This window comes from Takifugu flavidus, unplaced genomic scaffold, assembly GCF_003711565.1.
Source record: "Takifugu flavidus isolate HTHZ2018 unplaced genomic scaffold, ASM371156v2 ctg178, whole genome shotgun sequence".
Classification (NCBI taxonomy): domain Eukaryota; kingdom Metazoa; phylum Chordata; class Actinopteri; order Tetraodontiformes; family Tetraodontidae; genus Takifugu; species Takifugu flavidus.
This window is the reverse complement of record NW_026621878.1, coordinates 44,547-64,056: the sequence shown is the minus strand read 5'-3', so window position 1 is coordinate 64,056 and position 19,510 is coordinate 44,547. Positions and strand designations below refer to the sequence as shown.

General features: G+C 49.3%; 2 protein-coding genes across 2 annotated transcripts; both read left to right on the top strand.

Annotated features, from left to right (window-relative positions):
• The first annotated feature begins 10 nt into the window (after window positions 1-10).
• On the top strand, window positions 11-2,980 carry cd79a (CD79a molecule, immunoglobulin-associated alpha). The gene is made up of 5 exons (XM_057023288.1): window positions 11-170; window positions 1,169-1,492; window positions 2,033-2,148; window positions 2,267-2,329; window positions 2,421-2,980. Exons 1-5 carry the CDS (start codon window positions 131-133, stop codon window positions 2,541-2,543), a joined length of 666 nt encoding a protein of 221 aa, XP_056879268.1. The 5' UTR covers window positions 11-130; the 3' UTR covers window positions 2,544-2,980.
• Window positions 2,951-19,357, top strand: lipeb (lipase, hormone-sensitive b). Its single transcript, XM_057023285.1, is given in 14 exon segments — window positions 2,951-3,281; window positions 7,816-8,057; window positions 8,588-8,872; window positions 9,273-9,363; window positions 9,898-10,043; window positions 10,348-10,533; window positions 10,806-10,958; window positions 12,537-12,681; window positions 13,437-13,664; window positions 14,199-14,384; window positions 15,483-15,655; window positions 16,038-16,301; window positions 16,792-17,160; window positions 17,162-19,357. Coding segments are annotated over 14 exon segments (2,829 nt in total). The 3' UTR covers window positions 17,192-19,357.
• Window positions 19,358-19,510: the final 153 nt, after the last annotated feature.

Genomic DNA, 19,510 nt, shown 5'->3' with positions numbered 1-19,510 from the left:
TGCAAATGAGGGACCATCCGAAGTCAGTGATGTATGAATCCTGTCTGGGGAAAACAAGAGTTGCTAGCGGTGCACTGACACCCAACAGTGACATCCTGCGTCCTATAAAGAAGGGTTGTGAGCAGACAGCATGTGGACACTGACCAGTGTTTTCTTCTGCTCGTTGGCTGGTGAGTTGGATCAGACACGGGTTTAAACCTCTAATCATTCTCTACCTTTACACGTGCTGTGAGTTGTGATCCATGTGTTGTGATGAGGGCCACAACGGCTCTAATAAGAAAGAGAAAAAGGGAATATAGGTTTTTCCATACGCTCTATAGAATGCATGTATGTGGCGGCGCCTCGCTGAATAAACCGTAACTTTGCCGGCTTCAGAGTTAGAAGGTTATATATGATGATGCAATAGCTGACAACATTTGAGTTCATCGTATGCACGACTGAAATTTAAGATGCTCACAAAAATGGCTTCCTCGTGTGTCATCGTGGGCGAAGTCTGATGTCAGCTAGATACACCAAGACCTCCAAGTCGGGTTCGGCTGTGATCACACCTTCCAGACGCCCGCGGGTCCCGTGTTCGTGTGTTGAAAGAACTCTTCGAGGACACTGGGAATGTCCAGCTGTAGTGAGGCTTCTGTGTCCCAGAGATGAATGTGCGCGTCAACAGCCGCTCAAAAGCAGAAGTCCTGGCAGATGCTGGCTGAAGGTGCTGAGAGCGTCATTATCTGTGAACCCAGGCCGGTGCTGGTGGTGGGGGAACGGTCAGTGCTCCAAAAGCAACAGAAAAAAGCCAAATTAAGCTTAGAACACGTGCAAATTTAATGAGATTACATTTGAACTGCTTGAAAAAGGGGGAATCTTGCAAGCCTGAGCACACGGCGTTGATGGGGGGGGGGGGGGGTCTGTCCCATTGATGAATAACGTTAGGTGAAAGTAGTGAAGGGACCTCTCAAGGCATCAGCCAGGACATTTGGGGCAGAAATGGGCTTCCACTGCCTTTAGCGTGCAGGTTGTGACGGCAGGTGAGCAGCAGTGTGTGTACTTCTGGTTTCAGCTGTTTTTAGCTGCTTCAGTGATCCACATCTCCACTTCATGTTATCATACTTTTGTTAACTTATCTGCCCATAAGTAGCAAATGTAAATGCTTGTAACAGTGTGTTTTCCTGTGTAGTGGTTGTGGCTCAGGAGGAGGTGACGTTGGAGGCGGATAAGCCGTATCTGAGGGTGCGACTCCATGGTGTAGCTGAAGTGGAGTGCTGCTACACCTCTGCGGAACCACTGACGGCAACCTGGGTTCAAACAAATAGAACCAGGGACAACAAATTTCTGAATCCTTCAGACCATGTGACTAAGGGATCAAAAAACATGGGTACAACCAAGTGTAGCATGTTGGTGCTGAAGTCAGTTGAGCTGAGTGATGCTGGTCTGTATCGGTGTTTGCTGAACAACAGCAAGACCGAGCAACTCTCCCACGGCACCTACCTGCACGTCTACAGTAAGTGTTCCTCATACTGGCCCGCCTGGGTTCGCCACAGTGTGTGCAACTGGGAGAGATGGAGACACCTTAGCGCTAAGCACTGCTAACACCTTATAAGCCATAAATCCCAGTGAGCTCAGTCTTCCCAGCAGCTGAGTGTTGCAGCATTTTTGCATGTTTCAGCTGAATTTATCTTAGCGAGCAAGATTAAATCAAGTCTCAAGTGAATGAATGTGTGGAGGCTTTTGTCCTCTGTGCATCATAAACTGTGGGGATTATGTGTACAATAGCCTGATTCAGTTTACAGTCCCACCGTTCCCTATGCTAATTATACTATGAATTGTTTATTCAGGTATTTTGCTAAGTTAGCATGTGTTCTTAAGCTAAATAAACTTATGAAATGGTAATCTTAGAATGAATCTCGAGCTGTTCAGAGGCTAATTATTGAGGGATCCGGTGGGCCGCTACTTAGAGTTACACATGGGTTAAACTATAAGTACTTGTAGGCCTGTTTAAAAAGCACAATTACATCATCATCACCAATCTTTTTATGTTTAGCACCAATACACAAGATGCTGACCATTTCTGAGAGGACCAAAAACAACATCTTGACAGCTGAGGGAATCTTACTCCTGCTGCTCGTGCTTCTGCCTGCGACCACCATTCTGTTCAAGGTCAATCTGCCAAACACTCCTCATTATTCACACATGATGTCATAGCTTTCTCTAACATTTCTCAATTGACTGTAATTTGGCTGCAACGTTAAGCAACGTCTGTGTTTCTCTCCGTCAGAACAAGAGACAATATGAACTGGAGAAGAAGAAAGTGACCAGAGAATCGGAAAACATTTATCAGGTTACATAAATGAGCTTCTATACAACATCCATGAATATCTTGCACCTCTGTTATGATTCTCAATGTATTTTTCATATCTCACACACACCAGGGGCTGAATCTGGATGAGTGTTGTCCAAAGTATGATCAGATCGAACGTTCCCATGACCACGGCCCATACCAGGACGTGTGCAGCGCTTCAGATGAGGAGGAGTTTCATCTTGAGAAACCCTGAGGAAAATGCGTGTGTGTGTGTGTGTGTGTGTGTGTGTGTTATGGTATGTATGGTACTCACAACTCCAAAGGCCTGTTTGAGGATTCAGACACGGTTTTAATTTTAAGGACAGAATTGGGTTGGTAAGGGTTGAGGTAGAGAGATGACTAATTAAGATTAAGATGGACTTTATTCCATAATGATTATGTTGATGAAAAGACAGAAGTACCAAGACATACAAGAATGCGCGTGCGTGTCTGTAGACGCGCGCTCGGGATCCCTCCCTTTAAGTTCCAACAATCGCTTTACAGCCAAGTTCAACGGCATTTTCTCAGGCCTGATGTAAAGAGAGCAGAATACGTCTAATACCTATCGTAAATCAATGTAATTGGACGCGATTATAACATTCCACTTCCTTTTTACTGGTCATGTCAACTAATAAAGTTGTTCCTAAAATATCTCAGATTCCGGTTAACGTTGTCTACAGAGTACTTCACTATTTTAACAAAGGGGCGGCACCTCAGAAGCAGGGAGCGCCCCGATTGGCTAGTGGATTGACGCGGGTGGGCGGGCCCTCCCATTTTGGGCAGGGGGCGGGGCCGCGCGTATTCCCAGGCAGGCAGGTATGGGAGAGAGGACAGAAGCGGCCGGTAAACAGGGCACCGAAGATGGCGTCGGGCAGGAAAAGCTTCGCAAATAGCAGATTAGAGAAGAATGGGAATGGCCGGCGGTCTTCGAAATTCCGAGAGGGACCAGTGGGTAAGTTTATACATCGCTGCTTCGACGTCGTCACAGCCCCCCCGTCGCCTCCTCCCTGTTATTGAGTTAGCCTCCGCATTAGCTGCTCTCCGCTAGCCAAAGGGATCCTTTGAGGAGTGTAGCCGCCGGGATCTGCCGCCGGGATCTACGGTAGATCTCGTCAGTAGCTCGCAAACCCACATTCGGTCGTTTGTAGTTCCAAGCAGTCTGCCAGTAAATCCTTGTGCGTGGCATCAGGAAACCCCGCGCTGGTGCTGCATCCCGGTATTTTTCTCTTTTTAAAAATTATTTTTCAAAACTCTTTTTCAAATCTTCTGTGCCCTGTCTCATCTGGTGACATGGACTGGACCCACCTGACCAGGTAACGTTGTTCCACGCTAAGCAAACAGGTGGAGAGGGAGATTAGCCCCCGGAGTGTTGCAGGAAGCTTAAATCGATTAAAGGAACCGTGCCAGTGACGTCAGCAGCCACATGAGTGGCAGGCCGTTACGTCACAATCTCTGTGGTCAACCTAAATGTGGGAGACTTCCCCATCGGACCAGGCCTGGCTGGACATTGTTACTGGTTTCCTGTTGTTCCATTTGCCTGTATATGTGAAGCTGCCTTGTCGAGACCTTTGACACCAAACGTCTCCGTCCTGCTGCTGCGCTTCCTTCCGTCTGGGTGCTGCTGAGGGCCCCGGGCTCTTCTCCACCTGTCACTGTTCCAGACTCACGAGGCTTCGTAGGGAGGCCATGGGAGCCCCGTCAGGGCGAGGGGGCCTCTGAGCTCCACTTACAAAATATTTCATCAGTTTGTTCCAAACCAAAGTTTCAGTTCTCGGACACCAGAGGCTCCACATCTGTGATGTTTAGGGTCTAAAGAAAGAGATCAGGGGCCATGAAGAGACACAGGGGCCATGAAGAGACACAGGGGCCATGAAGAGACACAGGGGCCATGAAGAGACAGGGGCCATGAAGAGACACAGGGGCCATGAAGAGACAGGGGCCATGAAGAGACAGGGGCCATGCAGAGAGACAGGGGCCATGAAGAGACAGGGGCCATGCAGAGAGACAGGGGCCAGGGCCTTTGAGAAGTCGCTCAGAGGCGTCTGCCATGTTTACTCAGCATGTTTTCTTGACAGAGGTAAATAAACCTGTTTACACGGAAAGTGAGTTGTCACAGGTTGGGACAAATATTGATGATCTTGGTAGTTTGGAACCCAAACGGACTGAAAGGGTGATGTGCTGGTGTGGAGCGGTGCCTGACCCGGAGGCCTACAGGCACCTGTGGACCCCTGTAGAACCTCTGTGGACCCCCTGTAGAACCCCTGTAGAACCCCTGTAGAACCCCTGTGGACCCCTGAGGAGTCCAGTAAGTTAAAGTAGATGAAAGCTGAGAGGTTCCTGCTGGCCAACAGGTGACGCACGTGCACATGAACAGGTGACGCACGTGCACATGAAGTTATGCAGTAAATAGATTTGGTTCTGTTAACGACGGGGTTTTCGTGTGGCCCCCAGTCAGATAACAGACTCATTGGATCTGCTCGTCTTATCTTTGGTTTGGCAGGATTTTATCAGAAATGTTTGATAGAAAACTGGAATTTACACCATTTTTTCTTTTGTCTTTTAAAACGAGAGTTAATGACAAAAAATCTCTCGAAATTGTTACTCTTGTTAAGATTGTTTCTCTGAATTAGCCTGACGAACTATAAAAGCTCTGGACAGGTGAGACGGTCAGTTGGATGGAAGACATGGAAGACCAGCAACACACACACAGGAATAAAACAGGAATAAAACAGGAATAACACAGGAATAACACAGGAATAAAACAGGAATAACACAGGAACAACACAGGAACAACACAGGAATAACACAGGAATAACACAGGAATAAAACAGGAACAACACAGGAACAACACAGGAATAACAGGAACAACACAGGAACAACACAGGAATAACAGGAACAACACAGGAAAACACAGGAACAACACAGGAATAACACAGGAACACACAGGAACAACACAGGAATAACAGGAACAACACAGGAACAACACAGGAATAACACAGGAACAACACAGGAACAACACAGGACAACACAGGAACAACACAGGAACAACACAGGAACAACACAGGAATAACAGGAACAACACAGGAACAAGACAGGAATAACACAGGAACAACACAGGAATAACACAGGAACAAGACAGGAACAACACAGGAACAAGACAGGAATAACAGGAACAAGACAGGAACAAGACAGGAATAACACAGGAACAACACAGGAACAACACAGGAACAAGACAGGAATAACACAGGAACAACACACAGGAACAACACACAGGGACAACACACAGGAACAACACACAGGGACAACACACAGGAACAACACACAGGAACAACACACAGGGACAACACACAGGAACAACACACAGGAACAACACACAGGGACAACACACAGGGACAACACACAGGAACAACACACAGGAACAACACAGGGACAACACACAGGAACAACACACAGGAACAACACACAGGAACAACACACAGGGACAACACACAGGAACAACACATTAATAACATGAATAAGATGTATTTGTTGTCGGGAGACAGACGTGTCAGAGAGGCTTCTGCCAACAGCGTTGGGACATTAAAGATGTTAACGACGTTAAAGACGTTAAAGATGTTAAGACGTTAAAGATGTTAAAGACGTTAAAGATGTTAACGACGTTAAAGACGTTAAAGACGTTAAAGACGTTAAAGATGTTAAAGACGTTAAAGACGTTAAAGATGTTAAAGACGTTAAAGATGTTAAAGATGTTAAAGACGTTAAAGATGTTAAAGACGTTAAAGATGTTAAAGACGTTAAAGATGTTAAAGACGCCCCGTCTGGCACCAAAAGCTTAAACTAAAGGTGAAAAGCCACAGTTGGAGTGTGGTTACAGCTAAAGCGCCACTTTATGGTGACTAACGTTGGCCAACAGGACCGTTGTTGCAAATATTAGTAACTGCTGCCGTCTTATCTGGGTCCAGGAGGATCGTGCTGGGATTAAAGGAAGTTATTGATTGTTATCGTCACACTCGAGCGCTCTGTCCCTGCCAGCCACGCTGTGCTGGAACAGCAAACACGTCTCAGGGTCGGGGGGGTCGGGCTGTCAGGGTGTCAGGGTGTCTGGGTGTCAGGGTCGGGGGGGGTCTGGGTGTCAGGGTGTCAGGGTCGGGGGGGGTCTGGGTGTCAGGGTCGGGGGGGGTCTGGGTGTCAGGGTCGGGGGGGGTCTGGTGTCAGGGTCGGGGCCGGCAGCAGAACAGAACATCCCTTTGAACTGGGCTGGATCGCCTCAGATCTGGAGGATTGTGGCAAAGAAAAGGGAGTTAGGAAAGGAAAAAGGGAGGGAGGAAAGAAAAAAGGGAGGGAGGAAAGGAAATGCCCCCCAGTTGCCACCGCGCAGCTTTCAGTCGGCTCAGATGATTAAACTGTTTTATCAGGACACGAGAGCCCCCCCCCCCAGAGGGCGTACGCAGCTAAAGCTCCCTGTCTTTATCCTGTAGAGTGACTCTCTCTCTCTCTCTCTCTCTCTCTCTCTCCGCTCATTCTCTCCTTTTTTCTTCAAACTGCTTTCATGGAAGAGAGGAAACAGACAAGGAGACAATCTTGAACTCAGAGAATGGTAACTAGCTTAACCTTTTTGTTGCAGCCCTTGGATCATTGAGCCGTGCTACACGTCTGTGTGAGTGGAGGTGCAGAGGTGCATCACATGACCTGGGCTCAGGTGGACGTGTCTCCACAGGAGGGGCGGGTGATGGCGCTGCTGGTCATGGATGTCCTCTGCCCTCGCAGGGCTTCAATTAGCATTAATCTGAGACCTTCACTGCTCGACGGCGTTTATCCAGGACCTGATTATTTCCTTTATGGCTGTTTCTGGTTTTATAAGCATTTAAATGTAGCTGTGCGTCAGTTCTCGTGCACTCGTTTACCGTCCAGCTCTCCTGATGTTAGCTGTGGAAACACAACTTAAAGATGTGCTGGTGTAAAAAGCTAAAATCTGTTCCAGTTTCAAGTCATGAGACAAAATGAGGCCGCAGGCGTCTTTATTAAAGGAGTTACGTAACCATTTGTTGCTGCAGCATCTAGTAAGTTATGAAACTGTTCCTGTTCTTCACTGATGCAGTGTGAAGGTCACCAAGAACAAGAAACCAAAGTTTCCCACTCTGTTATAGAACGGTTCAGTCCGTAGGCGGTTCTAGCTCGTCTGTTTCTACACCAGCCGTCCGCCTGCCCTCAGCCTCGTACACAATGTACCAGCAGGTTTCCTGACATTGTGGGAATGAGGGTATCGGATGACAGGAGTCGGCTTTTCCAGCCGCGGGACTCCGGACGTTATGGTCAGGTCAGGTCAGGTCAGGGCAGGTCTGTGGAGGCCCCTGAGAGGAGCCGTGCCCTCTGTGCGTGTCACTATAAGCACAGAATTAGAAGATGTTTAAACATATCACGCGTCTCGGTCACGTGGGGTGACGACAGTAACGTAAACGTGCGTCCGGGTTGTTCTTTCCTTCCAGTGATGGACACCAAGGCAGTGTTTGCCGCTCTCTACAGCGTGTGTGAGGAAAATGCCGCCTTCTTCTCTGGAGGAGTCAAGAGCTCCCAGGGCGACGCAGCACGTCGGCTGGTGGACGTGATGAACGTGATCCAGGAGCACGCTCGCTGTTTGGAGCCGGTCATCTGTGGCTTCGCCGCCGTCTTCCATCATTACGACTTTGATCCGCACATCCCCGCCAATGGCTACCGCTCGTTAGTCAAGGTGGGCGATTACACGCTGCAGCCATCCCAGTTCCCTTTCAGCCCAATAACATCAGCTCCACCTTCCTGCTCCCATCCTTCATCTGGACAGCCTCCCAATCCATAATATTTCGCTTTCCAGGTCACTCCATTGCACATTGATTTTACTTTGTGAACTAGGTTAGATGAATTCGTTGTACTCACTGTACTTGATCTCCTCTAAGTATTGATGAAACCCGATGATGGTGTTAATCACCACATTCCTCTGCAAGTGTAGCGCTAACCGGCGCTTTAGCTATCAGGCCTTCTGATTGCCTCATGTATAATCCTCCTCATCCACTCTGCTAGTTTTACAAACACAGTTTTTTCATGTCCTCATGAGTTCTGTCTGCAGTTTCCTCTCTAAATGCTAATAAACCCACGGTGGCTGCGTCGGGACACGCTTTATTCAATCAGGACTGAAAATGAACGTACAGTCAGGCGTTACGGCGCAGCAGCTTTTGAGTCGGGGACTAAGACCGATCTAATTCTCTTGGCACCTTCTGCTTGTAGGTGGTGCGCTGCTGCCTGCTACACATCATCCAGAAAGGACGCTACATCGCTGCAAACCGGCGCAGCATCTTTTTCCGAGTGGCGCACAATGCTGCGGAGATGGAGGCGTACTCCAACGCCCTCTGCCAGCTGCGCGCCCTGCTGTACCTGGCTCAGCGCATGCTGCACGACAACAGCCACGGCGACCTGTTTTTCCAGGATGAGAGTGGCCTCAGTGAAAGTTTTGTGCGTGAATATTCCACCATGCACAAAGGCTGCTTCTATGGCCGCTGCCTTGGCTTTCAGGTGAGATGAAGCGGAGGTACAAATGAATAAACGCTCCAATCACAGAGTTTTCCAAATCACGGGACGCAGGCTTGCGTCTGTAGCGGCTCGGCACCGGTGCGATGAGTAAGGAATCGTCCTAATTAGTGCTAATATTCTGTCCTCCGGAGAGTTGCTTTCGATCCGGTCTCAAGACTAAAGATAGATCACGAGGGCACATCAAATCTTTTTTCCCTGGTTACAAACACAGGAAGTGGCACCATACAGAAATGATGAGTAACACTGTATCTACTCAAAGCCGTTGGCGTTTAATGTGACCAGATCAATTAGGCAATCTTTTCTTCTTAAACCTCTTAAACATTTGATAAGCTGTCTTTAATTTGTCTGGTTAAACACGTCTTGTGTCCATTCTTCCATCCAGTTTACTCCAGCCATTCGTCCCTGTCTCCAGACTCTTGCTATCGGTCTTGTGGCTTTTGGAGAAAACTACAAACGCCATCAGTCAGGAATAGGTTAGCATCATCTTGTTTGTGTCTCCCTCTCTTCCCGGTCATCCTCAGGACTTTTCTTACAGTTTTGATACTCTAATGTTTAGATTTTTAAGACATATACATAACACATACAGGCTGGGATTCTAACAAGTTCCACTATTTAGATGTAAATTCAGTATTTTCCCGAGATATACTGTAATTCTGATGGTTGTGTGCTCTCTGCTGCGCCCCAGTGGACGCGGGTGGTATTGCACCATATGGTGAGTTTAAGGGACTAATGCTTGTATCGGAGTTTAGTAGTGATCCTGGATCATGTCGCTATTCTAGAGCTCTATGTTAGCTGGACAAGCTAGTTTCTATAAGTGTCTTGCTTGATTCTCTGTACATATACTGCTATCAGCGGCCTTTTCCCCGTTAGTTTAGTTTGTCTCCGGGCTGATTTTCTTCACAGCTTGTCTTACTTCTTTGTCTTCATGTCCCGTCACTTCCGTGTGATCCTCTTCCCTCCACCTCTCCCTTCTCTCGCTAACGTAAGTCATATTTTTTCTTCTGCAGGTGTTGCGGCCAGCTCTTTCTTCACTTCAGGGAAGTATGCCATTGACCCAGAATTGAGAGGGACAGAATTCGAACGCCTCACCCAAAACCTGGATGTCCATTTCTGGAAGACGTTCTGGAACATCACAGAGACCGAAGTCTTGTCAGTGAGTAAAATGTCTGGGATTTAGGCAGACCTTTGACCTTTTACACCCAGGCTCTGGTGCTGCTCTGTCTTATTTCCGACCGACAGGAATATTTTCTTCCAGTTGTAGCTTTTCCCTCATTCTGCCTTGTGGCTCAGAGGCCGTGGGTCACAATAGAATGGGACTGAGATGAGACATCGGGCTTCATGACTTATTCATCCCGTTGCTTTTTCTTCCCAGTGACTCGACGGGCTCTCGAACTTTATCTTCGCTGCCTCTTTGTCTCAAAGTTCTTTCTTTTTCTCCATCATCTGTCGTCATCCAGAGCCTTGCCAGTATGACGTCCACCCACGTTAAGGTGAACCGGGCTCTTTCTGTGCCCCCGGTGGCCTTTGACCTGCCCCTGACAGGCAACCACAGAGGATCTGTAACTATAGCCCCGCCCTCAGCTCACATTGGCACCGCCCCCGTTCTGATGAGGCTCATCTCATATGACTTGCGTGAAGGACAGGTACTCAGATCATGGTTGGATTTGCTGTGTAGACGCTGGCGCCGCTTCTTGTCCTCCGTTAGAATGAATAGTCATTTCCTCATTGCCTGGTTTCTAAAAGATTCCTCTCAAACTATTGCTGAATAGTTAGTTAGTTAGTTCTAGTGCTAGTGCTAGTTAGTTCTACCCTTGCTAAATGTCTGTAGCCTTTTAGAAGCAGTACAACTTAAACTTTGCTGTTGTGTTAAAGCGTTGAACCCACTCGGCTTCATTGTGCGACGTTGTCCCTCCAGGACAGCGAGACTCTGCTGTCCCTCTGCCGTGCCGAGGGGGGGGCCATCTCTTTGTCACTGGGGCTCAAGACCAAGCGGCTCCCTTCGTCTCCCTGCCTTCTCATCCACTTTCACGGAGGAGGGTTTGTGGCCCAAACCTCCAGGTCCCACGAGGTGAGGAGACACTCGTCATACATTTCTGTCCCAAAACAAGATTCGACAAACCTTCTGAATCATGTGGATTTAACCTAATGTGCGATACAATGTAGGAGATCCAGGATTTGTCGTGTGTCCCCTAATTTACCATTCTATTTTTGGCTCTGTAGGGATCCCCCTGCTCGGTCCGTTTTTGTTTGTTCCGCTGGGCCAGTCGGTAGTGATGCCTGTCTTAATAGGTGCACACACCTGGAACCTGTCCCCCTAAAGAACCACGCTTATGTTGCTACGGATCAGACTTGTGCACATATAAATGTCACCCCAGCCTAAATGATCACGCCATGCTTGTGCCATGCAAGCTCCTGCTGGGTTCTTCAGGACTGAGCAATCACCACGTGTGTGAGCGTCCTTGATCTGCAGCTCCAAACCAATTTAGGATGAGAAGCCGTCAGAGGAGGTTGAACACGGCTGTCATGTTGAATTAACCAGGAAGTGTGTGGCAGCACGGATGACGAGTACCTGGGCGCTAATGGAGAATTAGCCAGACTATCCTCCTCTCTTCTTTTCATTACACGCTCTGGCGCAGTAAGATCTTAGTATTTTTTCCGGTTTGTGTCCTTCGGTTTAAAGAGCCAAAGGAGGATGATTCTGAGATACCAGGAGTAGAAGTGTGCACATGCACGCAGCATGTATCACACTTTTACTCCCTGGGTGTTCTGGTTAATGTCTTCGGATTGAATTGAGGCTAAATTAAAGCTTAAAATAGGCATGAATTGATCATTGTTTCACAGTTTGAATTTACACCTCCTTCTGCTGTGGTTGCCATCCCAGCATGCTTTGCTTTGTGCTACTTGTTATGAGCACATCCACCTTTGGATCGTTTAACTGTTAATGAAAAACTGTTAATGAAACCAAAGACCAGATGATGCCAGCAGGTGTCGCTGTTCATGCAGGATAAAGTCTTGAACTCTCACCTGATTGGCACAAAAGAGGAACCGTTCTGTTGCTCCATCACGTGACGTCATTGCCCAACACTTCCAGCCCACCAGAGGCGCGTTCATGTATGGATTTCCCACATTTTCCACTGGCATATTCCCACCCTTAAATTTGTTCGGGCCATTTTTTCTGAATGTGATGAAATGTGGCTGCTCCTCCCAGATGGTCACAGTTCAGAACGTGCATCCCTGCTGAGCACTTCCTGCTCGCAGTCTTGTTTAATGTCATGTATCACGGAGGCTCTTTAAAGCATCAAAACCTAGAAAAAGCTCCGTTTTTGTCCTGTTTTCTCAGTATAAAGATGACAAAAGAGGCCGTTATTGTTCAAAACGCTTTAACATCTCGTCTTTGATGAGTGAGAATAAAGAACCTGGAGGTGATTCACGAGCAGCACTCGTGCTGATCGGCCTTGACAGCGAGCTGTGATATCAGGGGATGCAGCTTGCACGTTTCCTTCCTCCTCGTTAATCCTCTTCCTCATATTTCAGCCTTTTTCTCTCGTTTGGGTTGGAGAGTGCTGCGATAAATGTGCTCTCCTGTCTGAGAAGAGGCCAGTTTATCATCGCCACTTCGCTTCTTTGCCTTTTTTGTCTTGTGCAGCCGTACTTGAAGAGCTGGTCCCAGGATCTGGACGTCCCCATCCTGTCTGTGGACTACTCTCTGGCCCCCGAGGCCCCCTTCCCACGGGCGCTGGAGGAGTGTTTTTATGCCTACTGCTGGGCTCTGAGGAACCACCACCTGCTGGGTAACCATCGCTGATGCTACGCCGCTACCGTTATCTGCACTTCCTGTTATTCATACAAGAAATGAGGTCATTAAAGTTGATAAACGGACACCAAGATTTACATTTTCAGATTTAATTATTCCAAATGATCTCTTGATAACGTTCATCCACAACTTTTAAGAACTCATTCTTGAGCTTTTTCTTTCTAAACTCTCCGTGTTGTTGTGCATAATTGGGATTTCCACTAAAGAATCCTGGTCCTGACCCGTCCACAGAGGAACGTCCTCACATCAGCAGTGAGGGTCGGGTCGGGTTGGGTCAGGGTCGGGTCAGGGTTGGGTCGGGTTGGGTCAGGGTCTGGTCAGGGGTGGGTCGGGTTGGCTCAGGGTTGGGTCAGGGTCAGGGTGGGTTGGGTCAGGGTCAGGGTGGGTCGGGTCGGGTCGGGTCGGGTCGGCTCAGGGTCAGGGTTGGCTCAGGGCTGGGTCAGGGTCGGGTCAGGGTCGGGTTGGGTCAGGGTCGGCTCAGGGTCGGGTCAGGGTCGGGTCAGGGCTGGGTCAGGGTCGGGTTGGGTCAGGGTCGGGTTGGGTCAGGGTCGGGTCAGGGTTGGGTCGGGTTGGGTCAGGGTTGGGTCAGGGAGGGGTCAGGGTTGGGTCAGGGTCGGGTCGGGTCGGGTCGGGTCGCAGCGTCCACTGTGAGGCCCCCAACCCTCGGAGGATGTCGCTCTGTTGCTTTTATTCATTCCCCTCTTTTCTCTTGGCTCCATTTTATCGCCCAAGGTTGGACGGGAGAGAAAGTGTGTCTGGCTGGTGACAGCGCCGGGGGCAACTTGTGCGTGACAACATCGATGCGTGCAGCTGCCTACGGCGTGCGAATGCCAGATGGCATCGTGGCAGCCTACCCAGCTACCCTGCTGACCGCCTACGCCTCGCCATCCCGTCTGCTAACACTTATGGATCCCCTGCTGCCTCTCAGTGTGCTCTCCAGGTGTCTCAGTGCCTACGCAGGTGTGTGTGGGGGTGTGTGTTTGCTAGCTGCTGAGGATGAAGCCCAGCATCACCAGTAAAGACCCAAACGTGGAGCCTTTCACTTCTGCCTGTTTCTGCCTCACTTCTGGTTCCAGGGGCTTTTCTTCTTGCCTCCTGCGCCTGTTAGCAACATTTACATCTTAAATCTGAGTTCAGCCACAGTTCAGGTGAACGTTGAAGTTTTGTCTTTGGTGATAGACAAAACCAACGGAGAACATCGCGTGTTAAGACAGAACTTAACAAATGAATTAAATTGAGTATTATAAAGCTATTTACAGGACAGACGAGCCTAATTTGCATATTAGTATTTGTATATCCAGTTTAAAGAATTGGGTGTTTTGGATCAATAACTAGTTTTCCCACCTCATCACCCCTGTGAACCACCTTTGTTGCTGCTGTTCTGCTCTCTAATATCTCCCATTATTGCTGTATCATCTTCGGGACCAGAATCACCACGATACTATTGTTCACCTGCTTGTGTTGCTAATTTTAGCTTTGCCGTTGCTTTGCCAGGCACACAGCCGCAGACAGAGACGCAGGTAGAGAAGGTCAGCGCTCTGAGCCTGGTGAAGAGGGACACGGCGCTGCTGCTCAGGGACTTCAGACAGGGCGCCTCCAACTGGATCCACTCCTTCCTGGACTCCAACAGAGCCTCAGCACCCAGCAGCACCGCTGCAGAGACCACGCCCGCGGCCACTGGTGTGTGTGTGTGTGTGGTGTGTGTGTGTGTGTGGGTGGGTGTGAGTGTGTGGGTGGGTGTGAGTGTGTGGGTGGGTGGGGGTGGGGGTGTGTGTGAGAGTGTGGGTGAGTGTGTGTGAGAGTGTGTGTGTGTGGTGTGTGTGTGGTGTGTGTGTGTGTGGTGTGTGTGTGTGTGGGTGAGTGTGTGTGAGTGTGTGTGTGTGGGTGGGTGGGGGTGGGGGTGTGTGTGAGTGTGTGGGTGAGTGTGTGTGAGAGTGTGTGTGCGTCTGGGTGAGTGGGTGTGTGGGTGGGTGGGGGTGGGGGTGTGTGTGAGTGTGTGGGTGAGTGTGTGTGAGAGTGTGTGTGTGTGTGGGTGAGTGTGTGTGTGAGTGTGTGTGCGTCTGGGTGAGTGTGTGGGTGGGTGTGAGTGTGTGGGTGGGTGTGTGTGTGGGTGAGTGTGTGTGAGAGTGTGTGTGTGTGTGGGTGAGTGTGTGTGTGAGTGTGTGTGCGTCTGGGTGAGTGTGTGTGAGTGTGAGTGAGAGTGTGTGAGAGTGTGTGTGCGTCTGGGTGAGTGTGTGTGTGTGTGTGATTTAATGATAGATTACGTGCTATTTCTTCTTGTTCATGAAATAACCCCAACAGAACCAATCCATCCCTTAACGACGGGCCATCACCTTCACAGGAAGCAGGAAGTCAGGTGACCTGGGACTAAGGTCACCACTCCCGGTTCCTTCTGTCTATCGGTTCACTTCAGCGGAGCGGCAGCACTTTGATGCTAATTTAATTGTTGCCACCGTAAATCTGCTGGAGAATTGTAATTTCCCTGCTGCCCTTTCAGCTGGGTGCCCCCCCCCCCCCAACGCTGCCATCGCTGGGTGTGTTATTAAAGACCTCTCTGGTGCTGAGATGGTTCATTATTGAGGAGTTGCCTATCACTTTGGAGAGGGGGGGTGGATTGATGACATCACAGTCACAGCTGTTTGAATCCGTTCAGCTCTCTCCTCTTCTTCAGACGCTCTGTTCATTATCGTAGAGATCAGCCTGTGTACCGTCACTGATATGTTTGTAGATGTAAGGTCATTTGGATCCTTTTTCTCTTCTCTCTATCCTAAATATCAGAATCGGTGAGGAAGAGCATCTCAGAAGCCTCCATCTCTTCTCCTCATGCCGACCCCCCCGTCCCCCCAGAGGTCAGCAGCAGGAAGTTGTCAGTGAAGAGTCAGACCTGTCAGGACTTGGGATCCTACAACATTTGTGCTTCCCACAAATCCCAGCGTCTCTCTGAGAACTCGGTGTGTCACTGTTAAATATTTGTACGTTCAGACGATGCGTTATCATCTCAAATGTTGGCTCATGAAATACGCAGAATTAGCCTCGTGATCATGGAAAAGCTTTTATGTGCTGATAATTAGTGTTGCACTGAGGCGAAGCGTGACCCCAGTCACGTGCTGGAGGGGACGCAGATCATCCCTGCGCCTGATGTCTTGACACTGTCGGGATTAGTGGCCGTCTGGAGAAAACGAGCCAGCAAAGATCAAAGAACACAACACAGTTGCCTTTTATGCTGAGTCATGCTTTGCCTCAGAGTTTGAGTCTATTTCTAATCATTTCATTTCTATTGATGATCCTGCCTGCTCACTGCTAACTACATCCAAATATCTTTTTGGATCGTAGCATGAAGATGTTGCCGTCTTCTCCAAGAATCCAGAGACGCCCACGTCCATCGACATATCTGCGGTGGCCATAGCAGCCCCCGCCAAGGGTGATGGCGCAGAGCTGGAGTCCTCCCGGGAGTTCCCCCTCGGCTTCCAACCTCTGCGCACCGAACAGCTGACTGAGATGAGGGTGGAGCGCTCTCCGGTGGTCAAGGACCCCTTCTGTTCTCCTCTGCTGGCTCCTGATAGCTTGCTGAGAGGGCTGCCACCTGTACACATAGTGGTAAGTTATTGGGGTTAAAGGGCAACTAAACTCCCAGATATGGACAGAAAATTCCAAAAAATGCCGTGATTATGGTGAGGTTGGAGCATAGACCCCCCCCCCCCCCCCCCAGCTCCTAGATGCTCAGAAACAGGATCAAACCATCAGCAGCAACATATTTTGAGTCACCAACTCATTAAAGAAATAAGATGAAATGACTGAAATATGTTGACAGTTTCCATGGTTTAGGCCGTGGAATGTAAAGTAAACTGAGTTAGTAAGGTGGGGAAGATCGGGGCTGGCTGTCCTGGTATGTGGCGAATGTTTGGATCAGACCGGATGTTTGATGAAGAGATGAAGCTTTGCTGCAGCAGAACAAGGGGCTCCTTTAAACGCTTTCTAGAAAACACCAGCAAGGCTTCAGCTCCTTCCCGTAATCACTTCATTAACATTCATGCCATGAGTGAGGGACCGTTCCCGCCCGTCATGCTCACTTCTGCCCCTCCCTCAGGCTTGTGCTTTGGACCCCATGCTGGACGACTCGGTGATGTTCGCCAAGCGCTTGAGGAGCATAAACCAGCCTGTCACACTGTGCGTGGTGGACGACCTCCCCCACGGTTTCCTCAGCCTGTCGCAGCTCTGCAGGGAGACCAGGGAGGCTGCCAACATCTGTGTGGAGAGAATCCGGACGGTGTTTACCCAGACCGACACGCCCCCGGAGCCACGCAAACACCGCAAGTTGGAGCGCACGGATAGGCCAACGGCCCCCTCACACGGGGACGCTGGTTCTCTCACTGTTCACCCCTTCGAGGAAGTGGAGCGAGCAGCCCAGAAAGGAAGCCAGATTGCTGAGGGAGAGCTCCTGGTTGCCGTGGCAGCCCCAGAATAACAGTGAAAGTCGGCAGATTTAGGCAGCGGCTGAAAGAGGACATGAGCGTTAGAGAAGGAGGCCTGCTGAGGAGACACTAACACACAGACCACTGACATACTGGGGCCCAACACACCCCAACACACACGCCACCAACACCGGGAGCAGAGCAGCTGTTGGGAAGGAGATCGAGGAGACGTGGCCTGAATGGGTGAGTGATGGGGCCCGCAGCCCTGGTCGGGGGCCCCGGCCGGACACCAGCGAGCACCGTCCTCCTCTGTACAATCCTCCTCATTAAAGGGGCTGCTCCTCCTTCAGGGACCTCCTCTAAATCACACTTAACACCCCCAAATTGTGTTCCCAGTTGCTTAGATTTGCCGTCAGTATCGCTGATGTTGTGGAGCCACAGAGCTGGAACAACATGCTGGATTCATTAAATCGCTTTAAGAGTTTAATCATTGACAGTAAATTAACCTTTGTTATTTAAAGCTCTTTTCCTTTAAAACACCGACTGTGTCACGTGTCCGACATGGAGACGCTCTGATTCCTGCACCACGAGTATCCATACTGCTGCTCACGTTGACCTTTGACCTTCAGATCAGTCTCATCTTAATTCTGAGACTCTTTTTCAGAGTGATTCATGCACAAACGTGCACAGATGTGCTCGGTTCTGGTCTGTCAGGATTGTTTACTGGGCCCCCAACTTTAGAGGTCACTTATGAACAACGCTGTGTTTTAGTGTTGCCATGTTCAGACTGAGCCCCCCCGGGTGGTGGTTCAGGCTCAGCTGAACAGGAACCATTCAGGAGCGAGCGCTGCAGCCGTGCACTTCCGATCATGAGCTCAGCGGTGAGGATAAATGTCCTTCAGAGGGTCGTGTTCCTGCCAGGCCCAACTACGCTGGCGCTGGCCGACCCCCCCCCCCCGTAACAGGACCGGGGTGCCAGGTCTGAGGAGGGATGCTGTGATGCTGAGAAGGATTTATCTGAAGCCCCGAGTGCCCCCCCCCCCCCCCCCCCCCCCCTCACTTCTGTCGGCTGCTTACTGCAGATTTCTGTAGTGGGTTGATGGAGGGAAGCAGGAAGGCTGGGAAATAATACTTTGATCCTCCAGAGGTTGAGCTCCGCTCCCAGACGTCTCCCTCTTTCTGCCCACTCAGCACGCCCGCCTGTGTGGAGCCGTATGGCGCTCAGGCGTGCACACGTCCTTACTCGTGGTTTTGTTAAACAAGCACTTTGAGGGTGCGACTGGTCCGTGGAGTTGGGTCCAAATGCAGAGCTGGTTGGATCTGCCGTGGCCAGCAGGAGGTTTTGGCCCGTTAGTCTGTGTTGGCTGAGCTGAGCGCGGTTTGTCCTCACTGGCTGTTTACCGCGTCTCCATGGTTACCCACGGTACCACCTGCTGAGACGAGTGTGGTCGAATATGGGAGGAGTTTAGGGAGATGGCCTGAGGCGCCACTAATGAGAGGCTCAGCTTTCATCTCCTGACTTCAGTCCAAGTTGCTGCTCGTTTCCCAGATCACTCGTTAGTGATTCCAACTCAGCAGACCTGGAGATCTCCATGCTGTCATTTTAAATATTCCTGAAGTTGCTGTCATGTCCGACCTGCTGATCTCACGACTGCATCTGACTCGTGTTGTCACTCTTTGATTGAACTCTTTGATTGAACTCTTTGATTGAACTCTTTGATTGAACTCTTTGATCTCACGTTTCCATGAAGCAGCTGTGGATCAAAGCGATGCCTCATCGTTGGTCTGATGCAGGTTTGAAACTCAACCAAAGAGCAGATGCAGCTTCCGTGCGGCTATTTTGGACGTTTGCTGCACATACAAATGAGTCTGATGAACATTTACATGAAACAAGCAATAACAGACACTTTAGATTGATTTGTTACATTTTTTGAGTAACCTAATGTTGTTCCAAAAACACCACAAGTGCAAAAATATGTTAAAAATAGAATGTGTGTGTGTATATATATATTGTATAACATTGTATGATTGTTGCAGAGATTTTTACTCTGATTTATTATATATAATTATATATAAGCCTCGTTTCAGTTTTTGCAGAATGAATCTTTGCCAAAATAGGTTCGTTTCCTCGTTGATTTTATCTAATCAATATTCATGTATTTGCTGACCTGTTATTTTTCCTCTTCCCATTAAACTCAAAGGTGTTGAAATAAAGGTAAAAGGTTTCTTTGTCTCTGATAAGTACTGTTCTCACATTATTTTACAGTGTGTGTGTGTGTGTGTGTGTGTGTGTGTGTGTGTGTGTGTGTGTGTGTTTTATATATATGCAAAAGGCCGGACTGAAAGACGGCACAGAGGCTACTCATGGCTGCACAAGAACTGGCTCTGAACACC